The sequence below is a fragment of the Mustela nivalis genome, assembly GCF_964662115.1.
Source record: "Mustela nivalis genome assembly, chromosome: 7".
In the NCBI taxonomy this organism is placed as follows: Eukaryota; Metazoa; Chordata; class Mammalia; order Carnivora; family Mustelidae; genus Mustela; species Mustela nivalis.
In genome coordinates, this window is record NC_139026.1 from 95,210,435 (window position 1) to 95,231,608 (window position 21,174).

At 46.4% G+C, this 21,174-nt stretch overlaps 2 protein-coding genes across 11 annotated transcripts in view; one reads left to right on the forward strand and one right to left on the reverse strand.

Annotated features, from left to right (window-relative positions):
* The window catches only part of RNF41 (ring finger protein 41), a 30,457-nt gene extending 15,498 nt beyond the window's left edge, over positions 1 to 14,959 (reverse strand). Inside the window, exons 1-2 of one of the 4 annotated variants that reach the window (XM_082741747.1) lie at positions 14,753 to 14,959; positions 12,149 to 12,333 (exon numbers count right to left, since the gene is read on the reverse strand). The gene's annotated coding sequence lies outside the window, so the exon portion shown is untranslated. Of the gene's footprint in view, positions 1 to 12,148; positions 12,334 to 14,581 lie in introns of all 4 variants that reach the window. The other 3 variants (XM_082741748.1, XM_082741749.1, XM_082741750.1) reach the window with 3 other exon arrangements.
* Positions 14,960 to 15,148: 189 nt separating this feature from the next.
* Positions 15,149 to 21,007, forward strand: NABP2 (nucleic acid binding protein 2). 7 transcript variants are annotated; one of them, XM_082741764.1, is made up of 7 exons: positions 15,149 to 15,220; positions 17,070 to 17,171; positions 17,525 to 17,663; positions 17,805 to 17,876; positions 18,052 to 18,133; positions 18,238 to 18,301; positions 20,474 to 21,007. In XM_082741764.1, exons 2-7 carry the CDS (start codon positions 17,093 to 17,095, stop codon positions 20,671 to 20,673), a joined length of 636 nt encoding a protein of 211 aa, XP_082597890.1. In that variant the 5' UTR covers positions 15,149 to 15,220; positions 17,070 to 17,092; the 3' UTR covers positions 20,674 to 21,007. The 7 variants fall into 7 exon arrangements, with proteins under 7 accessions (XP_082597890.1, XP_082597889.1, XP_082597888.1 ...); XM_082741763.1 differs by lacking the exon at positions 15,149 to 15,220 and adding an exon at positions 15,421 to 15,636; XM_082741762.1 differs by lacking the exon at positions 15,149 to 15,220 and adding an exon at positions 16,522 to 16,644.
* Positions 21,008 to 21,174: the final 167 nt, after the last annotated feature.

Genomic DNA, 21,174 nt, shown 5'->3' on the forward strand with positions numbered 1-21,174 from the left:
AGGCAGAGAGAGAGGGGGAAGCAGGCTTCCTGCTAGGCAGAGAACCCAATGCGGCACTCGATCCCAGGACCCTGAGATCTTGACCTGAGCTGAGGAGAGGCTTAACCCAGGTGCCCCTTTAAATTCTTTTAATCTGAAGAAATTATTAACACTTTTGGGTCTTTCATGATCTTGATTTTTTTTAAAAAAGTTTATGTTTTAAAGATTTATCTATTTGACAGAGAGAGTGCTCAAGCAGGGGGAGCAGCAGGCAGAGGAAAAGGGAGAAGCGGGCTACCTGTGGAGCCCAACACAGGGCTTAATCCCATGACCCTGGGATCACGACCTGAGCCAAAAGCAGAGGCTCCACCCAGTGAGCCACTCAGGTGCCCCACCCTGAATTTTTTAAGAATACAGCCAGTATAATGAGAAGGTCTTTCAGTGTGGGTTTGTCTGATGTTTCCTCATGATTAAATTCAGGTTTCAAATTGGGCAAAAATGCCACAAAAGTCAGACTGTAATCTTAACGTATCAGGAGTACATGTTGATTTGCACCTTTCCTAGGGAAACTAACTCTGGTTAAGTGTTGCTGGCAAGGTTCTCTACTGTAGAGTTACTATTTCACTCCTTTGTAATTAATAAGAAATCTTTTGAGGAGATTTTTTTGAATCCTGAAGGGTTAAGAAACTGACATGATTTAAAAAAGAAACTGATGTGATCGATTTTCTGTTTCATTCAGATAATTCTGGCAACTGTGTAGAAAAAGTAGGGGGTAGGGAAGATAAGGGGAAACGAGACCTCTTTAGGAAGTTATAAAAATTCAGATCAAATGGGGCACCTGGGTGGCTCAGTGGGTTAAGCCGCTGCCTTCAGCTCAGGTCATGATCTCAGGGTCCTGGGATCGAGCCCCGCATCGGGCTCTCTGCTCAGCAGGGAGCCTGCTTCCTCCTCTCTCTCTCTCTGCTTGCCTCTCTGCCTACTTGTAATCTCTCTCTGTCAAATAAATAAATAAAATCTTTTTTTTTTTTAAAGATTTTATTTATTTATTTGACAGAGAGAGATCACAGTAGGCAGAGAGGCAGGCAGAGAGAGAGGAAGGGAAGCAGGCTCCTGCTGAGCAGAGAGCCTGATGCGGGACTTGATCTCAGGACCCTGAGATCATGACCTGAGCCGAAGGCAGCGGCTTAACCCACTGAGCCACCCAGGCGCCCCATAAATAAAATCTTTAAAAAAAAAATTCAGATCAAAAAAAGTATAAAGCCTCAAACCAAGGCATTTAAGAGAAACAATCTATATTGGTTTAGGAAGTAATTATTTACCACAATAAGAATTTCAAGAAAAAGATCAGGATTAGGGAGGAAAGATAATGATACTAATTTTGGACATGTAGAGTTTAGGGTACCAAGTACAAATTCTGAAGGGGGTAGCAGACATTAGGAATTCTGAAAGGCCACACAGGGAAATTAGACAGAATAAAAGCAGAAAATGAGTGTTCAGGGTAGGGGGCAGTGCCTAGATGGCTCGGTCGGTTGGGCGTCTGCGTTTGACTCAGTTCATGATCCCAGGGTCCCGGGATAGAAACCCAGGTCAGGCTCCCTGCTCAGCAGGGAGTCTGCTTCTCCCTCTCCTTCTCTTCCATTTGTTTTTTCTCTCTCTCTCAAACAAATAAGTAAATCTAAAAAAAAAAAAGAAAAAAAATAAAAGACAATGAGAGTGGGTCTGAAGAATACAGAACGCTGGACAGCACTGATTCTTTATTTTTTTTAATTAATTTTTATATTTTTATTTATTTTTTAAAAGATTTATTTATTTATTTATTTGTCAGAGACAGAGGGAGAGAGAGCGAGTGAGCACAGGCAGACAGAGAGGCAGGCAGAGGCAGAGGGAGAAGCAGGCTCCCTGCCGAGCAAGGAGCCCGATGCGGGACTCCATCCCAGGACCCTGGGATCATGACCTGAGCCAAAGGCAGCTGCTTAACCAACTGAGCCACCCAGGCGTCCCAATTCATCTTTATATTTTTAAAAGATTTTATTTATTTATTTGATAAACAGAGCAAGAGAACACAAGTAGGGAGAGGGGCAGAGGGAGAATCAGATTACCTGCTGAGCAAGGCACCTGACAAGGGGTTTCACAAGAGACTCGATTCCAGGACTCCGGGATCATGACCTAAGTTGAAGGCAGCTGTTTAACCGACTGAGCCACCCAGGTGCTCCACTCTGCTTTGTTTCTTAGACTTCTTTTTTCCACAAGTAATATATGACTACATTCCCATTTTAAAAGACTCAGAGAGGGGCGCCTGGGTGGCTCAGTGGGTTAAAGCCTCTGCCTTTGGCTCAGGTCATGGTCCCAGGGTTCCAGGGTCCTGGATTGAGCCCTGCTTTGGGCTCTCTGCTCAGTGGGGAGCCTGCTTCCCTTCCTCTCTCTCTGCCTGCCTCTCTGCCTACTTGTGATCTCTGTCAAATAAATAAATAAAATCTTCAAAAAATAAAAGACTCAGAGAATATAATTATTAGCCTTTCTTCCCACTTTCCTCTCCCCCATCCATTGCTGGGTGTACACTCATTCTTTCAATGTGCCTTCTCTGTCATACACAGATTCTTGTATGGACAAGACAGACAAAATCCCTGCTCTCATGTAGTTTTATGTTCTAGTGATAACAATTTCTAGGGGCACCTGCATAGCACAGTCAGTTAAGTGTCCACTCTTGGTTTGGACTCATGTCCTAATCTGAGGGTCCTATAATGGAGACCCATGTCAGGTTCTGCAGCCAGCAGTGTCTGCTTGAGATTCTCTCTACCTCTTCCTCTGCCCCTCTCACTCATGCTCTGAAAGTAAATAAATAAATCTTAATTTTTTTCCCCCAATCTACAGTCTAAACCTTGATTACAATATATTTTGCCATTCGCCCCAGGACTTCAGTTGCCTTGTTGCCATTTTTCCCCTGGAAAAAAACATGTTGCAATTAACATCCTGGTAATGTGATTTTATTGGAACACAAGATCAAATCTCTCTCCTAGAACAGATACCTGGAGGAGGAACAGCTGGGTTGGTTGAATAGTGTGCCTACTATTTATTTTTCTAGCTATATAATCTTCTGGAAAGCCCTTCGCAATTTAGACACCACCAAGGGTGCCTGAGAATACTTTTTTTTTTTTAAGATTTTATTTATTTATTTGACAGAGATCACAAGGAGGCAGAGAGGCAGGCAGAGAGAGAGAGGAAGGGAAGCAGGCTCTCTGCTGAGCAGAGAGCCCAATGTGGGACTCGATCCCAGGACCCTGGGATCATGACCTGAGCTGAAGGCAGAGGCTTTAACCCACTGAGCCACCCAGGCACCCCACCTGAGATACTTTAACGATAATATTTAAAAGCAAACTAAAAAAAGAGCCTGCCCCCACCACACCTCAAAAAAAGACTGAGAGTTGGGGGCACCTGGGTGGCTCAGTGGGTTAAAGCCTCTGCCTTCAGCTCAGGTCATGATCCCAGAGTCCTGGGATCAAGGCCCGGCATCCGGCTCTCTGCTCAGCAGGGAGCCTGCTTCCTCCTCTCTGCCTGCCTCTCTGCCTGCTTGTGATTTCTGTCTGTCAAGCAAATAAATAAAATATTTTTTTAAAAAAAGGCTGAGAAGGGCCTGAATGGCTCAGTGGATTAAGCACCTGACTTGGGCTCAGGTCGGGATCAAGCTGGCTTCAACTCTGCTCAGCAGGGAGTCTGCTTGTCCCTCCAACTCCCCCCATCACACCTCCACCTCTGCTCACAGGCACTTGCTCTCTCTCTCAGATAAATAAATGGGTAGAGTCTTAAAAAAACAAAACAAAACAAAAAAACCTGAGAAAGATTGATTAGATGAGAGAAAATCCTGGAGAGAAGAGCCTTGTAAAAGTCAAGGAAGTTGGAAGAAGGGGACTTTTTGTTTAATGGGTATAGAGTTTCAATTCTGCAAGATAAAAAAGTTCTGGAGATGTTTCACAACCACGTGAACATACTTAACATTCTGAAATACACACTCAAAAATGGTTAAGATGGTTAATTTTATGTTACTTAAAAAAAAAAGGATTTTATTTATTTATTTGACAGAGATCACAAGTAGGCAGAGAGGCAGGCAGAGAGAGCGAGAGGGGGAAACAGGCTTGCCGCTGAGCAGAGAGCCCCATGCGCGGCTTGATTCCCAAGACTCTGGAATCGTGATCTGAGCTGAAGGCAGAGGCTTTAACCCACTGAGCCACCCAGGCGCCCCGTTACATGTTTTTTTTTTTACCACAATAAAAAAATCAAGGAAGTGGAGTGCTTGGAGGAGGGAAGGGAAGTGTCAAAAGCTGCAGTCAAGTCTGATTTAAAAAAAAAAAAAAAAAAAAATGGCCGGGATGTGGGACCGGATACCAGGGCAGAGCATGGCTGCCTGCAGCTGGGAGGCGCCATGAGGAGCAGCTGTAGTGGCTCACAGAGGTGGTCCCAAGTAAGTAAGACGGGAGGCAGAGAGGCAGGGATGCAGAGAACTCTGCCCAAAGCTTGATTTCAAAGGAAGGGAAAGAGTACTACCCTAAGGATGATAAGAGCTTGAGGAAGTGGGTTGTGAGGGGGTCGTTTCCTTCCAATGAGAAAGGCCCCAGGATGCTGATATAAAGAGAGGAGAGTGCTAGTGAAGCGGGAAAGGCAAAGACAGGAGAGAATCCAGTCACTGTGCCAGTGGTAGGCAGGCGGCCTGGAATGAGGTTCAACAGGAAGAGGGACACCTCTGAAGCAGGAAAGAAGAATGGTACTAAAAACAGTCCACATAGGTTTTCAAAAATCATGTCAGTAAACCTTAAACAAAAATCAGATGATCCCTGATTCATTTACATGACCAGGAAAGTGTATAGTTGAGTGATTATGGTAATGCAAGCCCATTTGATGGAATAATGTATCTATTTTAAATGATGCTTATGAGGAATACGCAACAGAATAATGAAAGGTAAATATAGAAGGACACAAAATTGAATACTGAGCTGTTTAAGAACACCGTATATTTATAAATAATCCATACATAAAGAGACCAGAAGGAATGACCAAAATGTTACCAGTGGTTTTATTTGGGTGTAGGATAAGGATTTTTTTCTACTTTTAGTTACCAAAAACTTTAGTAGGTATACATTTTTTTTTAAGTCATAATTCAACTTTAAACAGTCTTCCACATTATGTAAAAAAAAACATATACTTTTTAAATTTAGATATTACTTGAGAATAAAAAATACAGAATGTTCTTACTTTTGAAGTACAGTAATAAAAGAGGACAGAATTTGGTCATACTGGGAATCGTCTCCCATGGACCTGGTTAAGAGTCTTATGTTTGCCTTTAGAGTTAGAATGGACTTTGAGAGACCATGTGGTTTAACACCCAGGGAAGCAATCTTCTCCACAGCACCCAAGAGTCAGTCACTCCCTGCTTAGACACTCCTGGGAAAGGTCAAGGATGTGGCAAGAGCACAGATGAGAAATATTTATCTAGCCCAGACTCATTTCTCTCATAGCATTCTAGAATGTCTATGTCCCTCTAAAACAGGGTACCCAGAGCTCCACATGCGGACTGACCAATATGGATACCTTTCCGGGGCACCTGGGTGGCTCAGTGGGTTAAAGCCTCTGCCTTCAGCTCAGGTCATGATCCCAGGGTTCTGAGATCGAGCCCCCGAATCGGGCTCTCTGTTCAGCAGGGGGCCTGCTTCTCTTCCTCTCTCTCTGCCTGCCTCTCTGCCTGCTTGCAATCTCTGTCGAATAAATTTTAAAAAATCTTAAAAAACAAAAAACAAACAAAAAAAACACTTGCAAGCTCCACCAAATGAGCCTGCCAGGAGCTCCTGCTTTTGGTACCTTTGTTTTTTTAAAAAGATTTTATTTAATAAATTTATTTATTTTAAAAGATTTCATTTATTAGGGGACACAAGCAGGGTGAGGAGCAGAGGGAGAAGCAGGCTCCCTGCCTCAGATCATGACCTGAGCTGAAGGCAGACACTTAATGACTGAGCCACCAAGTGCCCTGCTTTTGGTACTTTTTTTTTTTTTTTAAAGATTTTATTTATTTATTTGACACAGAGAGATAGATCACAAGTAGGCAGAGGCAGATAGAGATGGGGGGGGGGAGAAGGCTCCCTGCTGAGTAGAGAGCCCGATGCGGGGCTCGATCCCAGGACCCTGGCATCATGACCTGAGCCAAAAGCAGAGGCCTTTAACCCACTGAGCCACCCAGGCGCCCCCGCTTTTGGTACTTTTAATTCACTCAGTGTTTTTTGTTTCCTTTTTAAATATTTTATTCCTTTATTTGACAGAGAAAGAGAGAGAGCACAAGCAGGCAGAGAGGCAGGCAGAGGGAGTAGGAGAAGCAGGCTCACCACCAAGCAGAGAGCCCAACGCAGGGCTAGATCCCAGGACCCCAGGATCATGACCCGAGCCGAAGGCAGGCACTTAACCAATTGAGCTGCCCAAGTGCCCCTCACTCAGTTTTGCTTCTTTTTTTTCCTACTTCTTCTATAATGATCATATTTTAATTACCTAATTAAATAATAATGAAGTTAAAATAATAATAATGAAGTCAACATTTATAGAGCATTTCTCTACGCTAAGCACTATTCTAAGCATTTCTTGTATATTAACTCATCTAATTTTTACTACTCTGTTAGTTACTCTCTGAGGTTGGGACTGTCATTACCCACATTTTACAGATGAGTAACAGATGCACAAAGGTTAAAAAGCTTGCCTAAAATCATACAGCTCACAACTGGTGGAGACTGATTCAAACCCAGGCAGACTGGCTCCAGAGCCCAAGCTTTTAACCACCATGCTAAATTCCCTCTCAATTCGAAAAAATGCAAGCTGCAAAAGGCATGTTGTATGAATAGTATGGTCCCATTTTTACAAGAACAATTTAAAAAACAAAAATTACAGGTGCCTGGGGGCGCCTAGGTGACTCAGCTAGTTAGGCATCCAACTCCTGATTATGGCTCAGGTCATCTCTGGGTCGTGATGCTGAGCCCCGCATCAGGTTCTGCACTTAGTGCAGAATCTGTTTGTCCCCTCTCTCTGTTCCTCCCTCTGTTCAATCTCTTGCTTTCTCAAATAAATAAATTTTTTAAAAATTTATTTAAAAATAAATTTTTAAATAAAATCTTAAAAAAAAATTGGGAGTACCTGGCTCAGAGATTACTTAAAAATAAAATCTTTAGGGGAGCCTGGGTGGCTCAGTGGGTTATAGCCTCTGCCTTTGGCTCAGGTCATGATCCCGGGGTCCTGGGATGGAGCCCCGCATTGGGCTCTCTGCTTAGTAGGGAACCTGCTTCCTCCTCTCTGTCTGCCTGCCTCTCTGCCTACTTGTGATCTCTCTCTCTCTGTCAAATAAATAAATAAAGTCTTTAGAAAAATAAAAATAAAATAAAATAAAATCTTTAGGGGCGCCTGAGTGGCTCACTTGGTTGAGCAACTGCCTTTGGCTAAGGTCATGATCTCCGGGTCCTGGGATCAAGCCCCATGTCCCGCTCCCTGCTCAGCAGGGTGCCTGCTTCTCCATCGTCCCTCACCCTGCTTGTGTTCCCTCTCTCAATTTGTCTGTTAAATAAATAAAATCTTTAAAAAAAAAAAAAAAAAGAAAAAAGCAAATCTTTAAAAGAAATAAATAGGGGCGCCTGGGTGGCTCAGTCATTAAGCGTCTGCCCTCCGCTCAGGTCATGATCCCAGGATCCTGGGATGGAGCCCAGTGCCAGACTCCCTGTTCAGCACGGAACCTGCTTCCAGGGAGCCTGCTTCTGCCTCTCCCTGCTCGTGTGGTCTCTCTCTCCCTTGTGCTCTCTATTGCAAATAAATAAACTTTTAAACAATCTAGACGCTAAAATTTTACTTGGTTTTTTAAAATTTTATTTTATTTTATTTTTTAATAGGCTCCACACCCAGCATGGGGCTTGAACTCATGACCATGAGTTTAAGTGTTCCATGCTCTACCAGATGAGCCAGCCAGGTGCCCCACCAAGATTTTACTTTTGATCAGGTTATTTATTTCTGCAAGATTTAATTAAAAAAAAAATCAGTTATCCTTAGAGCAAAGGGCAAAAATTAAAATAACATTTCCCTTTTCTCCCTTGTTGCTATGGGGCAATATAGAAAGCAGGCCTAGAGGGGCGCCTGGGTGGCTCAGTGGGTTAAAGCCTCTGCCTTCGCCTCAGGTCATGATCCCAGGGTCCTGGGATCAAGCCCAGCATGGAATCAGGCTCTGCTTGGCAGGGTATCTGCCTCCTCCTCTCTCTCTGCCTGCCTCTCTGCCTACTTCTGATCTCTGTCTGCCAAATAAATAAACAAAATCTTTAAAAAAAAAACAAAAAAAAAGCAGGCCTTGCACTTTCCTTCATTTTATTTTATTTTACTTTGCTTTATTTATTTTTTATTTATTTGTCAGTGGGAGAGCACAAGCAGGAGGAGTGGCAGGCAGATGACCCCAAGATCATCTACAGACTGAGCCTGTGAGGCGCCCCTGTACTTTACTTTTTTAATTTATTTACTTATTTATTTGCACTCCTTATTCATTTCTTTTACAATAGACTCCATGGAGCCCATCATTGGGCTTGAATTCATGACCCCAAGATCAAGACATGAGCTGCAATTAAGAGTCAGACACAACCAAGTGAGCCATATAGGCGCCCCTGCACTTTCAATATACCAACGCTAACAGTATTTTCTTAAGGAGGAATACAGATTCTGAAACTTACCTTAATGGGGCCTCAGGAGATCCCATTTCCCAAAATAAATAGCAGAGAATTTGTCTCTCCTGGCAAAAGGATGGCCAGAGGGGGAGGGAAGCCACTAGTCAGTGTTAAGAGCTGGAAGGTTCCCACCATAAAGTCAGCATTTACAAAACTACAGACTTGCTAGGCATTGTTCTTTCTAGTTTTATTTATTTATTTGTAGTAATCGCTACACCCAGTGAGGGGGATCAAACTTACAACCCAGAGATCAAGAGTCACATTCTCTTCCATCTGAGCCAGCCAGGCACCCTGGCATTGTTCTAAATCAAAACCCCCTTTATCAGTAGGGATTCTCCTGTTTTATCTACTCTTACACAATTGCATTCTTTCAGGGGTGCCGCCTCAAGAATTAAGGGGAAATTTAGATTTATAATCTGATTAGGGTATTCCCTATTTGTCATCTATGGGAAACAAAAGTCTTAAACAACCTTGGAAGCCAGCTCTCTGCCCTGCCTTGCCCTGCCCCCAGGCAGAGAGTCAACCTGATGGGGTAGGCTCCTTGATGATTCCTTCCATTCTCTGGGACTCTCAACACTGCCATGGGGCAGTCAGAGGAGCAGGTTATCATTCCAAGGGGGGGAGGCATCACACAAGAACTCAACTGCTCACTGCCCTGGGGGTGGAAGCTTTAATAAAACTAACACTTTAGGGACCTCAATAGTCATAGGCAATGACCATAACCACTGGAAGCAGTTTCCTTGAGTTGTAGAATAGAAGAAAAGGCCTTCTGAAGGTTTCACCTGAACTAAGGAGCACTGAGGTGTCCCTTCAGGCTGTTCTGCCAACCTCCCTGATTTGAACATCCCAAACCCAACCTGAAGACTGCATTTCCAGCCTTCTTTTATAGGCCCAGAATTCAACAAGGTAATTACATTATTTTATTTCCTTACTGTCACACTGGAGTCTCTCTATATAATCCTCTCTATATAAACCTTGTCACTATTACCATAAAATGCAAGGGCTTTCTCAGATCCCTTTATATACCCTTTATATACCCTTTTACCTTGCTGTTGAAGTTGCTTTCTCTGGTCTACCCCTAAAGAGAGCCAGAAATTCAAAACTGATCGTTGCTAAAGGAACCTAAACATTTATCCTCCCTTATTCACAGTTTCTTAAACCTGTGTACATATGTGCAAACCATGCACCTTGTCTTTTTTAAAAAAATTTTAATTTTAGGGGCACTTGGGTGGCTCAGTGGGTTAAGCCTCTGCCTTCAGCCCAGGTCATGATCTCAGGGTCCTGGGATGGAGCCCTGCATTGGGCTCTCTGCTCAGCAGGGAACCTGCTTCCCCCCTCCTCTCTGCCTGCCTCTATGCCTACTTGTGATCTCTCTCTGTCAAATAAATAAATAAAATCTTAAAAAAAAGTTTTTTTAATTATGAAGATTTTATTTATTCGTTTTTTAAAGATTTTATTTATTTATTTGATAGACAAGTAAGCAGAGAGCCGGGCAGAGAGAGAGAAGAGGAAGCAGGCTCCCTGCTGAGCAGAGAGCCTGATGTGGGGCCTGGGATCATGACCTGAGCCCAAAGCAGAGGCTTTAACCCACTGAGCCACCCAGGCGCCCCGAGATTTTATTTATTCATTTCAGAGAGATAGAGTGAGAGAGTATGAGCTGGGGGCAGGGGCTGGGTCGGCAGAGGGAGAAGCAGACTCCCCACTGAGCAGGGAGCCTGATGCACTGCTCAATACTATAACCTGCTCCAATGTAAGGAAACAGGTGACTTCTAGGAATTTCATCATAGTGAAGAAATTAACTGGTGAAGGGTCTCACATTTTATTACAAATCTCCCAATGAAGGAACAGGTATGGAAAATAAGAAAACATAGTTGGGAATCCAGAAACTTGAGACCCAGTTCCAGCTCTATTACTGACCAGATGTGTGACCTTGGGCAAGTTACCTAACTGAGCTGAGCCCCAGTTCCCTTACCACACAAGAAATGAAGCATCTTGGACTACATGCATTCTGAGGTACTCTACAAGTTGCAGAGCTCTGAGATTCAACATATAAAACAGAAATGGCTAAATTAGGGTATAATTAAGTTAAAGAAGGTGCCCTGGCTTTACCACTAACTGAACTGACTTTGCTCTCTTTAGGCAACTCTCTTGACTTTTTAAGTGAAAGGAAGTGGTCCTAGGACACCTGGGTGGGTTGCTCAGTTGGTTAAGCATCTGCCTTCAACTCAGGTCTGTGCCTGGGATCAAGCCCTGCCTTGGCTCCCTGCTTAGCCAGGAGCCTTCTTTCCCTCTCCCTCTGCTGCTCTCCCTGCTTGTGCTTGTGTATACATTCTCTCTCTCTCTCTCTGCTAAATAAATAAATAAAATCTTAAAAGAAATAAAGTGGTCTCTTTATTTAAGCAGTAGAGTTCTTAGACTGAAGTTACTCCTTCTCTTAGAGAAATGACTTCTGAGGAATTCTGCTTCCTCACTTATGAGATGAAGGGGTGAGCTACATTGCCCCAAAGATTGTTTAATTCTAGAATGCTATGATCCATACTGGATTTACCATAGTGGACTGAATGATTGATTGATTGAAGTGAGCTCCACACCCAATGTGGGGCTTGAACTCATGACCCTAAGATTAAGAGTCCTCTGAAATCAAGAGTCGCATGGTCCATCAACTGAGCTGGTCATGTGTCCCACCACAGCAGATTTTAAAATTAAAATTCCTTAGGGGACACTCAGTTGGTGGCTCAGTTGGTTAAGTGTCTTGACTCTTGGTTTCAACTCAGGTCATGATCTCATGGTCAGGGGATCGAGCCCCGCATCTGGCTCTATACTGAGCTGAACACAGAGCCTGCTTAGGATTCTCTCTCTCTTCCCCTCTGCCCCTCCTCCCTGGCTCATGCGCTCTCTCTCATTAAATAAATAAATATTTTTTTAAATGAAATTAAATCCTTTCATATGTTTTAAGTGGTTCAATTTTCAAAGAATCCAGAGGGCACACAATACCTCAAGAATTTATTTAACACATGAAGTGAGCCCTACCAGGCCTGAAGGCCAGCAAGGACCTCCCACTTAGTCACCAACTCCAAGGACTATTTGTGTGGTTGCCCCAAACCTCAACTTCATCATCTACGCACAGTCACTTTGCCAGTAGAGACATGTAAAAGATAAAGAAAACAAAATCACTGTCCTCAAACAAAGGTGTAGGCTTGAGCCCAATGAATATACAAGATATAAAACACATAAAAAGACATAAAATTGACTGAGCAATTCACCAAAAAGTAAAAGTTAATAGTTACTGTCAGACATAAATATGCAAAGAACAGACTGATGTGGGTTAATCACAGAAAGCTTTATGCAGAAGAATCTTTAAGAACCAGGTTTTCAAAAGCAGAGGGAATCCAGACAGGCTGAGAAGAGACCTGAAGCCTGGAATGGGATTCTGAATCAAGGCTCTTTACCTTCCAAGTGTTGGGGGGTAGGTTCCCTGTTCACAAGGCTCCAACCCCCTGAGGCCTCCACTCAGTGCCACTCAGGAGACGCTCCCAGTGACCCATCTTGTTGGCTATTGTCCGACTGAGTCTTCCTTCCTAGTAACAAGCTCCATCGCCAAGGGGATGGATGTGATGTCACATTCAGGAGCACTCTATTAATAGGAACAAGGAAGAAAAAGGTGAGTCAGGGGAACTACCTCCACCTGGCAGTGAAACTAGACAGATTTGGATCTGGCAGTTGGCTGAGGAGGATGAGATGATTCCATTAAGGGCAACAGGCTGCAGGGCTGGGGACATAGGACTGCCTTCTAAAGATGGAGAGCACTGCCTAAGGAATCACATACACAGTCCAGGAGAGTCAAACATAGCTGAGAGAAACAGAGGAAGGAACAAGAAAAAAGATAAAGAAGAGCTCCTTGAGACAGAAAAAGATTCTCTTATTCAGTGCACACAACCACGAGTAATATCAACGCTTCCAGATCTGTGGCTATACAATGCAGAGATCAGTAACAGCTTACGTGCACAGTACGATGCTTTCATGTTTCCCAAAGGCTTTCACAGAAATTACTGAAGTCATGTAAAAACAATTCTAATCCCACCTCCAACTGGAAAATACTATTTCATAAGGAGAAGATACTCAAGAATCTCTGCAGGTGTGATTCTACTTCCCAAATCAGTTAATATTCCTGAGGGGATTAGCCTTTGAAAAAGCAGCAGCAGCAATTACTCCCAAGTGGACAACTGGGAGGATCAGAGGTATGATTAGACTGACTAAGAATGGGACGAAGTAAAGGGGGACAAGGCTTCAGATGAAGGGTGCTGTGAGATCTACTCACTACTACACAGGAAAAAAGTAAATATTCAAACTCCTTTCCTTCCCATCACATGGCTATCAACAGATTAAGGGCTGTCTTACAAAGCAACAGGACGATGATAATTTTTACACATAAAACTGAGACCATTTAATCTTGAGTCCAGTACACACGCTCATTGGTTTACAATGCTCATCAGCCACAACACGTTTAGTGTAATATTTTTAAATGAACCAGAGAGATAAAGGTGCAATGTCAGACACACTTTCTCTTTCGGGGGTAGTGAGGAAGCTGTTTCTCCCTCATCCATATCACAAAGCAGAGTATAATGCTGTTTGCATTTTGACACACCCTATTTCCCAACAACCTGGCACAGGCACCTGTACCTCACGAAATGCTTCCAGGAACCACTGTTACTGGTTATGCTCAGTCTTCTAATGACAAGCTCCAGACTCAAAATCTTGCCCATGCTGGGATGTCCCCTTAGCCAGAAAAAAATAGGATTTTTTCAACTGAGAAGAGGACCAGGAGTCAGGAGACTTGGGTTCTGGTCCCAGGCCTGCCAACTGTAGGACTTTAAACAAGCCATATATCTCTTCCATAGCTTCAATGTCTTCACCTGACAAGTAGGGAAGGTACCTGCCTTTATCTACCTTATATGTTGTTCTGGAAAATCAAAGACATAATAAATGTGAAAACATACTGAATACAGCTATGTTTCAGGTAAGATATTTGTAGTAAAAAATGTAAAATAAATTTATAATACTGAAGGCTAGTGAGGAAATGTTTGAAAAGGAGCTTGTTCCTTTTCAATTACAGGGAACCAGGCCCAGACACAGTCAGCTGGACAGAGAGTAGTAACATGATCACATAACTCAGATTCCCTACCACTAGTCTACCCCATTCCCACCTGGGGGAAAACTAACAACCAGCAACACTACCAGCTTCTTGCCCTATTATCAGACTCTAAAACCACCTGTTTAGGAAGTGGCCAAACTATCACTATCACAGCCCAGGCCCCATGAACAGTGTGGCTCCTTCAACAGCCACGGATGCTATTAGGGAGAATGAACTCAGTTTCTGAATGGGGAAGATGTCTGTGAGCCCCTTGGGCAAAACACTCTGACCTCTCAGCTTTCTGCTCCTTCTCCAGCCCCCTCCTCCCCATTCCCAATTCCGCAGAGTTCTGGGTTGGGAAAGGCTTTCGGTGTGCGAAAGGGCCTGGCTCTGCAAAGCCAGGGAAGGGATGTAAGGAATGTGAGATTCCTTCAAGGAGGGGTGAGAGGGGGAGGGGGAAAAGGAATGGAGGAGGAAGACAAGGCTGCCAAAGACAAGGCACGGGAGAGCAGCCAAGCTATGGCGCTTCGAGGGCGGGGGTTCAGATTCCGCCGCCCCTGCCCAGGCTAGCCCCCAGAATGTTCCCTCCCTCCCCTCGCTGCCCGTCGTCACTGCCCATTTAAACACCACGTTGTAACTCCAGTCCCCTCCTCCCTGTCCTCCAGTCAGCGTAGACCCCCTCCCGCACTTAGAACTCCCCTACTCCCAATGCACCTTCCCAACAACCCACCCTCCAGCGCCCCTTTCTCACCTCCGGACTCCTCCCTATTCCTGCTCTCTTCCTCCATTTTTCATCTTTACTCCTATCCCTTCTCCTGACCTCCAATACCTTGAGCCCCCCCGCCCGAACCCCCGTGGGACATCGCCCCCTCCCGCCCCACACCCTCTTTTAGGTGGAAGCCCGCGCCGGCGCAGTACGCACCGCCCTGGAAGCGGCCTGGACTCTCCGCACCCCGGCCCGACTGGAGCTGAGGCCGCAGCGGCCACAGGATAGCTCCGGTGCCGGGTCCCAGCCTATCCTGGGAGGGAAAGGGGAAAGGGAAGGAGAGGGTAGGTTCCAACCACTCGCCGTCCTGTGAGTTGGGTCCCTTGCCCCGCCCACCGCTGCTACGCAACCGGGCGGAAGCTCGTCACCAAACCCCGCCTCTTTGTTTAACTGGAATCTAGACTAGAAGCCAAGAGCGACCAACGAGGAGAGAGGAGGGTTACCCGGGCTTCCCCTCAACACCGGAAATCTTTATGATCCCAACGAGGGCTATATAGTCATTTGGGAGGGAGAACTCTATGATGTTTCCCGCGTGATTGTAGGGGGCGGAGCACGAGGCTGACTGCCAGCCGGTCTAGACTTCACTTTACGGGGGAAAACGAGTCCGATCTCCTATGGGATGAGGTGCGGGATTATTGCGAGGCCAGCCTGTAATGATACTTGGCATCTCCTGTTTCCAGAGCGGTGGTCAGCATCCCGGAGCCTCCCGACCCTATGACTCATAGTCACGGGAGTGGATACTGTAGTCTACAGGGCGACCACTGGGTGGAGAGTGGGGTAGTGTCTAACCGCAAGGCTTTGATCTTGGGTGCCCAACGGGTTGCCTGCCTCTCTGCTAGCCGCCCTCCTGCTGTATCTACGTTGGCTCTCCGGACACGACTAGAGTTCCACGAAACACCTAAGGGAAGGGGAGATAAGATGTCCCTCTTCCTATGTTATGCTCTGATTTCCTTAGGATACAACACCGTAGTTAGGGGTGTTGGGGGGAGTGAACCTGGGATGCGAGGAAAGTCAAAGCGGAGCCTAAAGCGCTCCAGAAGGTAAGGAAATAATCAAGCCAAGACATTACAATTACATGACCTGTTAGGCTAATCTGATATTAAATAGTATTTGTTAAGGGGGCGCCTGGGTGGCTCAGTGGGTTAAGCCTCTGCCTTCGGCCCAGGTCATAATCTCAGGGTCCTCCGATTGAGCCCCTCATCGGACTCTCTGCTTGGCAGGTAGCCTGCTTCCCCCTCTCCCTCTGCCTGCCTCTCTGCCTACTTGTGATCCCTCTCTCTCTCTCTCTCAAATAAATCTAAAAGAAAATCTTAAATAGTATTTGTTATGGATAGTCGGTAAACAAATGGTTGTGCACTCTGAAAGGGACTAATGTAAATGCTGTTCTCTGTGCCCTGGGTTCCATTCTTCCAAAAAGGGTGAGTCAGCCTCTGGTGTGAAGGCTACTTTTTCCAAAACCCTGACGAAGCAGGCTATGTAGCGCATTAAAGATGGGGACCCCAAATCAGGAATAAAGATGAGGGCTACAGCAGTGGGAGAAAAAACTGTGCCTGCTATGTGCTAAGCACTGCTTTTTATATAACTTACGTTTTCTTGTCTGCAAACCGGCATTGCATATTTAAGAACTGTCGATAAAATAAGTGAAGTGCTGAGCCTGTTTCAGACTTTTGTCCACCGTATTCCAAAACCCCTGGTACTTTTTCCAGGGCCACGTCTTAGAAATAAAGTCGTGGAGACTAAGCATAGTCTCTTAGTCAAGTAAGGAAAATTGGACCCCAGGCGCCCCCTGCTGGCCAATCTTTCTCGAGGTGCCAACCATCTGCGGGGCTCCTTTAATACATAAAATCCGCCCCTTTCGCGGCGCGTCAATCTTGGGTCCCGATTGGCAGAGTGGGGGCCGGCGGCGGGGCGGGGCGCATCGGGTCAGTGCTGATTGGCCGGAGGGAGGCCAGCCGGAAACTTCCGGGAATGTCCTCACTCCCGCGTTCCATCGGGCTGCATCCGGCGGCAGCGGGGCCTGTGGCTCCCCCTGCGGGCGGCTCTGCGGCGTGAGCGGTCCTGCCCGCTGGCTGGGTGGGTGGTGGGTGGCGGTGGCTGAGGGGAGGAGGGGATGGACCCAGTCCTGGGTTGTCCGGATGAGGGTTCGGGAAGGTTTGGCGAGTAAGGTTGCATTCCTTGGATCTGCACCAGTTTCCCTAACCCCGTCTCTGTCAGCTCCCCGACGTCGGGGATTGAGACTGAAAGAGCATCCCGGGACGGGGCCTTCCGGCCTCAAAGCAGCCTATCCAGAGACCCTCAAATTCTGATCTTGAAGTTGGAGGCTCTTGGGGAAGTTCGTTTCTAAACTTTTAGAAGAATTAGAGGATTTGCGGCTGCCTGACCCCAACCTAGTGTGGTAGGTAGGCCTTGGGAAGTGGAGCATGGGGGCGAAGTCTCCAAGCCTTGAGCCTTCATTCCCCTTTACTCCTTCTAGTGTGGTGCGAAGGCTCGGACAGCATGACGACGGAGACCTTCGTGAAGGATATCAAGCCCGGGCTCAAGAATCTGAACCTCATCTTCATTGTGCTGGAGACAGGTGGCTATTCTGGGATGGTGGGCGCCCTGCGCTGTCTCTCTGGGTTGGGGGGAGGGGTCGGAGGGGGGGAACATCATCTCCGCACTTAACTAGCTACCGGGATGTCAGGGCGCACCCCAAGAAATTGCTCACACCTAACCTCTCCTAGATCCTGGCCTGGAGAGTTGTAGTTGCGCGTAGGGTAGATGGAACTCTCCAGATCCAAGCCTCCAGCACCACTCGGGCCTCTTTCCACTAGCGCCCCTCTCCATGGTACTGTCCCTCCACTACCCCCCTCACCCCACCAGTATCTAGATCTCATCCCTCTTATCATCTGTTCCTCCCTCCCTCCCCACCATTTATCTTCCCTGCAGGTCGAGTGACCAAGACAAAGGACGGGCACGAGGTTCGGACCTGCAAAGTGGCAGACAAAACAGGCAGCATCAATATCTCTGTCTGGGACGACGTGGGTAACCTGATCCAGCCCGGAGACATTATTCGGCTCACCAAAGGGTAATTCCTGGTTACTTCTGGTTATCCACAGGCAGTAACAGCTAAGGCAGGGGTGTGTGTGGGAGAGGGGAGTTAAGAGTTAACAGCCCTTGTAACAACTTTTATGAGTATTCCAAATCTTACTTTTTTGTGCCCTCACAGGTATGCTTCAGTGTTCAAAGGTTGTCTGACACTATACACTGGACGTGGGGGTGATCTTCAGAAGATTGGAGAGTAAGTGTCTTGGGGATTGAGATGCAGAAGCACCAGGTCAGGGGGGTAAGTTTAAGCTTTGCATGGAGGCAGCATATGGTTATAGAGTCCATGTTTCATATCTGGACCTTTCTGAGGCCTCCAGCAGTGGCCCAGAGACTGGGTCCTAGGCTTTAGCCAACTTCTCCCCTTGCAGATTCTGTATGGTATATTCTGAGGTTCCTAACTTCAGTGAGCCAAACCCAGAGTACAGCGCCCAGCAGGCACCCAACAAGGTGGTGAGTTCCATGGCCTTGAGGCAGGGAAGGAGGGCATGTCAGTCCCAGGAGCATGGGGGGCGGGGGTGGAGAGCAAGGTCTGAGTATTTAATTTGTGCCTTCAGGTGCAGAACGATAGCAGCCCTCCGGCCCCCCAGCCTACCACCGGACCCCCTGCTGTTTCTCCAGGTACACCTCTTTCCTCCCAGACGCTGGTGCTTTTAGCTCCTCTTCTCTCCCCAGCCTGGAAAGATGAATTGCCTTCATCCCTTTTCCCAATTTCTTTTCTCTCAGTGTGTTCCCTTCCAGCCAGTCCTTCCTCCCAGCTCTTTTGCAAGTCCTTGTGGGGAAAAGATTTGGGGACCTGTTTCTGTCACTGCTAGAGCTCTGGGACTCTTGTGCCACTAATACTCAGGGACACCAGTGAGAACAGTATCTCAGCAAATATTGCACTCCTTCCTTGGAGCTTGTTTCTTTCTGCTTCTTTGGCGGGTCCTTGCCCTTTTCCCCTTGCCCTTTCAGTTCATTCCACCGTTCTGACATGGATGCAGAGGACTTAACATGGAGTCCACACTGTACAGCTTTAGAGCACCAAGGAGTTTCCTTTTAGGGTCATCACTCTTCTTGAAACTAAAGACCTTTCTTGTACGCCTTGGACCTCAGTGTTAGGATTCTTTCATCTCCTATACTTCAAGCCCTGCTTTTTCATTTCTTGCTTTTGATTAGAATCACTCACCAACATCATCTCCTTCATCCCTTCACTTTTCCTTAGGAACTGGATTTTTACTGCTCTTTTTCTCCATCTGGGTCCTTTCCCAGCTGACCCCAGCACTCCCTGGGATTTGGCTCTCTCTTACCTCTGATCGGTGCCTTAGGTTTCTGCGTATGACACGAGGCTTTGGGGTTGCTTCTGCCCTTCCTCAGTCTGTGCCTATATCCCCAGTTGCTATAGTTCTCAGAATTGTTTTCATCAGAACCACCAGGGTTGGGGGGTTCCTTGGACACATCGTGAAATAACATTTAATTCCACCACAAAAGTCAGCATCCATGTTTTCTTTCTTTCTTTCTTTCTTTCTTTCTTTTTTTTTTTAAGATTTTCTTTCTTTATCAGAGGGCAGAGGGAGAGAGCACAAGCTGGCAGCAGGGGGGGTGGGGGAAGGGCGAGGTAGGGGGCAGCAGGCAGGGGGAAAAGCAGGCTTCCTGCCATCAAGAAGTCCAATGTGGGACTCAATCCCAGGACCCTGGGAATTACAACCTGAGCTGAAGGCAGACACTTAACCAACTGAGCCACCCAGGCGTCCCAGCATCCATGTTTTCAATGGGAAATGTGACTGTTATTTATTTCCAGGTCTCGCTAACTCTGTAATTTGTAAAAAGTATTTTAAATAAGATACATGTTAGCCTCTTGGCCCCTCATATATACCTGCCAGATGTTTATTCACTTGGTGACCTGACGGGTAAAAAAGGCTTAACAAAAAAACAAAAAAATGTGGATGGCATAAAAACTTAACAGAAAAGCTTTCTATATTCTCTTCTAACATTTTTTGTGTCTTGAGCAAAAGGCATTATATTTTTCTGTTTTGGCTGTCTTGGTGTGGAGCAGCAAGGATGTGGTTGGAGAACTGCTAGCCTATGACTTTTGTCCCACTTAGGGGTCATCGTGCCCTCTACATATGAGAGGCAGGCCTGTGTCTTCACTTAACAAGCATGTCTAGAGGAGAAAGCCAGGAATAAAACACAGCGCCTGCCTTTAGGAGCCTGTAGTTTATGAAGGAGATATTGGAACATAGAGTCATACTGTGGCTGTGGCAAGGTTAGTAAGATGCCCCTTTGCAGGCGCTCAGGGGAATCATCTCACACACCTGGCTCCCATCAGACATGTAAGCTACCCACAAAAATGTTACTTATTATTTGGGGGGGAGTGAATAATAATTGTTTTGCCCACCCTTAGCTATATTTTGTGATACCCACTACTTTTTTTTTTAAGATCCTTCTTATATCTTAACACAGAAACTTCGGGCCCTTCCCCTACCCATGCGTCTCTGGTTTTACAAAGACTTTTGATAAAGGGGCATTCTTGTCAGAGGTCCTTGAATCTAGAACTAAACAGCGAATTCTGGGTCTGACCTCCCTGATACATAGACGAATAAAAGAGAAAAATATCACACTGGGGCTCACATAGCAACTTCTCTGGGGCTCCATTCATACAACCTCCACTTGCTTGGTCCTATCGGGCAGGAGTGCACAGCTGTGCTTGATGAAGACTGGGTTCCTCTCTGGGACCTGCAGCAGGGCCTCGGGGACGCACCGCTCTCCTTAGTTCTCTAATTCCTGTATTTCTTCCCCTTCTCCCACTGCTAGCCTCCGAGAACCAGAACGGGAATGGACTGAGTGCCCCACCAGGTCCTGGTGGTGGCCCGCACCCCCCTCACACACCCTCGCATCCCCCCAGCACCCGAATTACCCGAAGCCAGCCCAACCACACACCTGCCGGCCCTCCTGGCCCCTCCAGCAGCCCTGTCAGTAACGGCAAAGAAACCCGGAGGAGCAGCAAGAGATAGCAAGACTTTCTTCCTTCCTTCCCACCACCCACCAGAACCCCAGTGTCTTGAGTACCCAGCCTTCTAGGGTGCTGGCTTTGGTGGGGTGGGGTGGGGTGGGTAGGTAGTAGTATTTTAGCCACTAACTTTCACTAGAGGGGTGTGGTGAGCAGCGGACTTACCCACCCTAAGCCCATACTCCCTGCCTGCCCAGCTGAAACTGCCTATCAGCTGGGATTCAAGGCCCCCTGCCCACCCTTCTTCCTCTTAGAAACAAGTCACAGTCTGTTTCTGGTGTGTGTGATGTGGAAGACAAGTTGAATCCCTCCTTCCTAATAAACGTTACCACTCTGTACTGGACTCCTTTGTTCTTTGTGGGAAAATGAAGAGGTTAGCAGTCAGATATTTGGCAAAATGGGCTATCCCTAGGAGGTGGGAGGAAGACAGGTTACAGGTAAGGAGGTCTAGGCAAAGCGGGCCTGCCCCTTTAAGGTAGTTCCCTCCCCTGCCCCCCCCCCTGCA

Excerpts from the sequence above, each read along its gene's own strand:
- NABP2 (XM_082741764.1), top strand. The coding sequence starts at position 17,093 with ATGACGACGGAGACCTTCGTGAAGGATATCAAGCCCGGGCTCAAGAAT. Across the intron at positions 17,172-17,524 it reads CTTCATTGTGCTGGAGACAG|GTCGAGTGACCAAGACAAAG; the intron begins GTGGCTATTCTG and ends TCTTCCCTGCAG. Across the intron at positions 18,302-20,473 it reads ACCCCCTGCTGTTTCTCCAG|CCTCCGAGAACCAGAACGGG; the intron begins GTACACCTCTTT and ends TCCCACTGCTAG.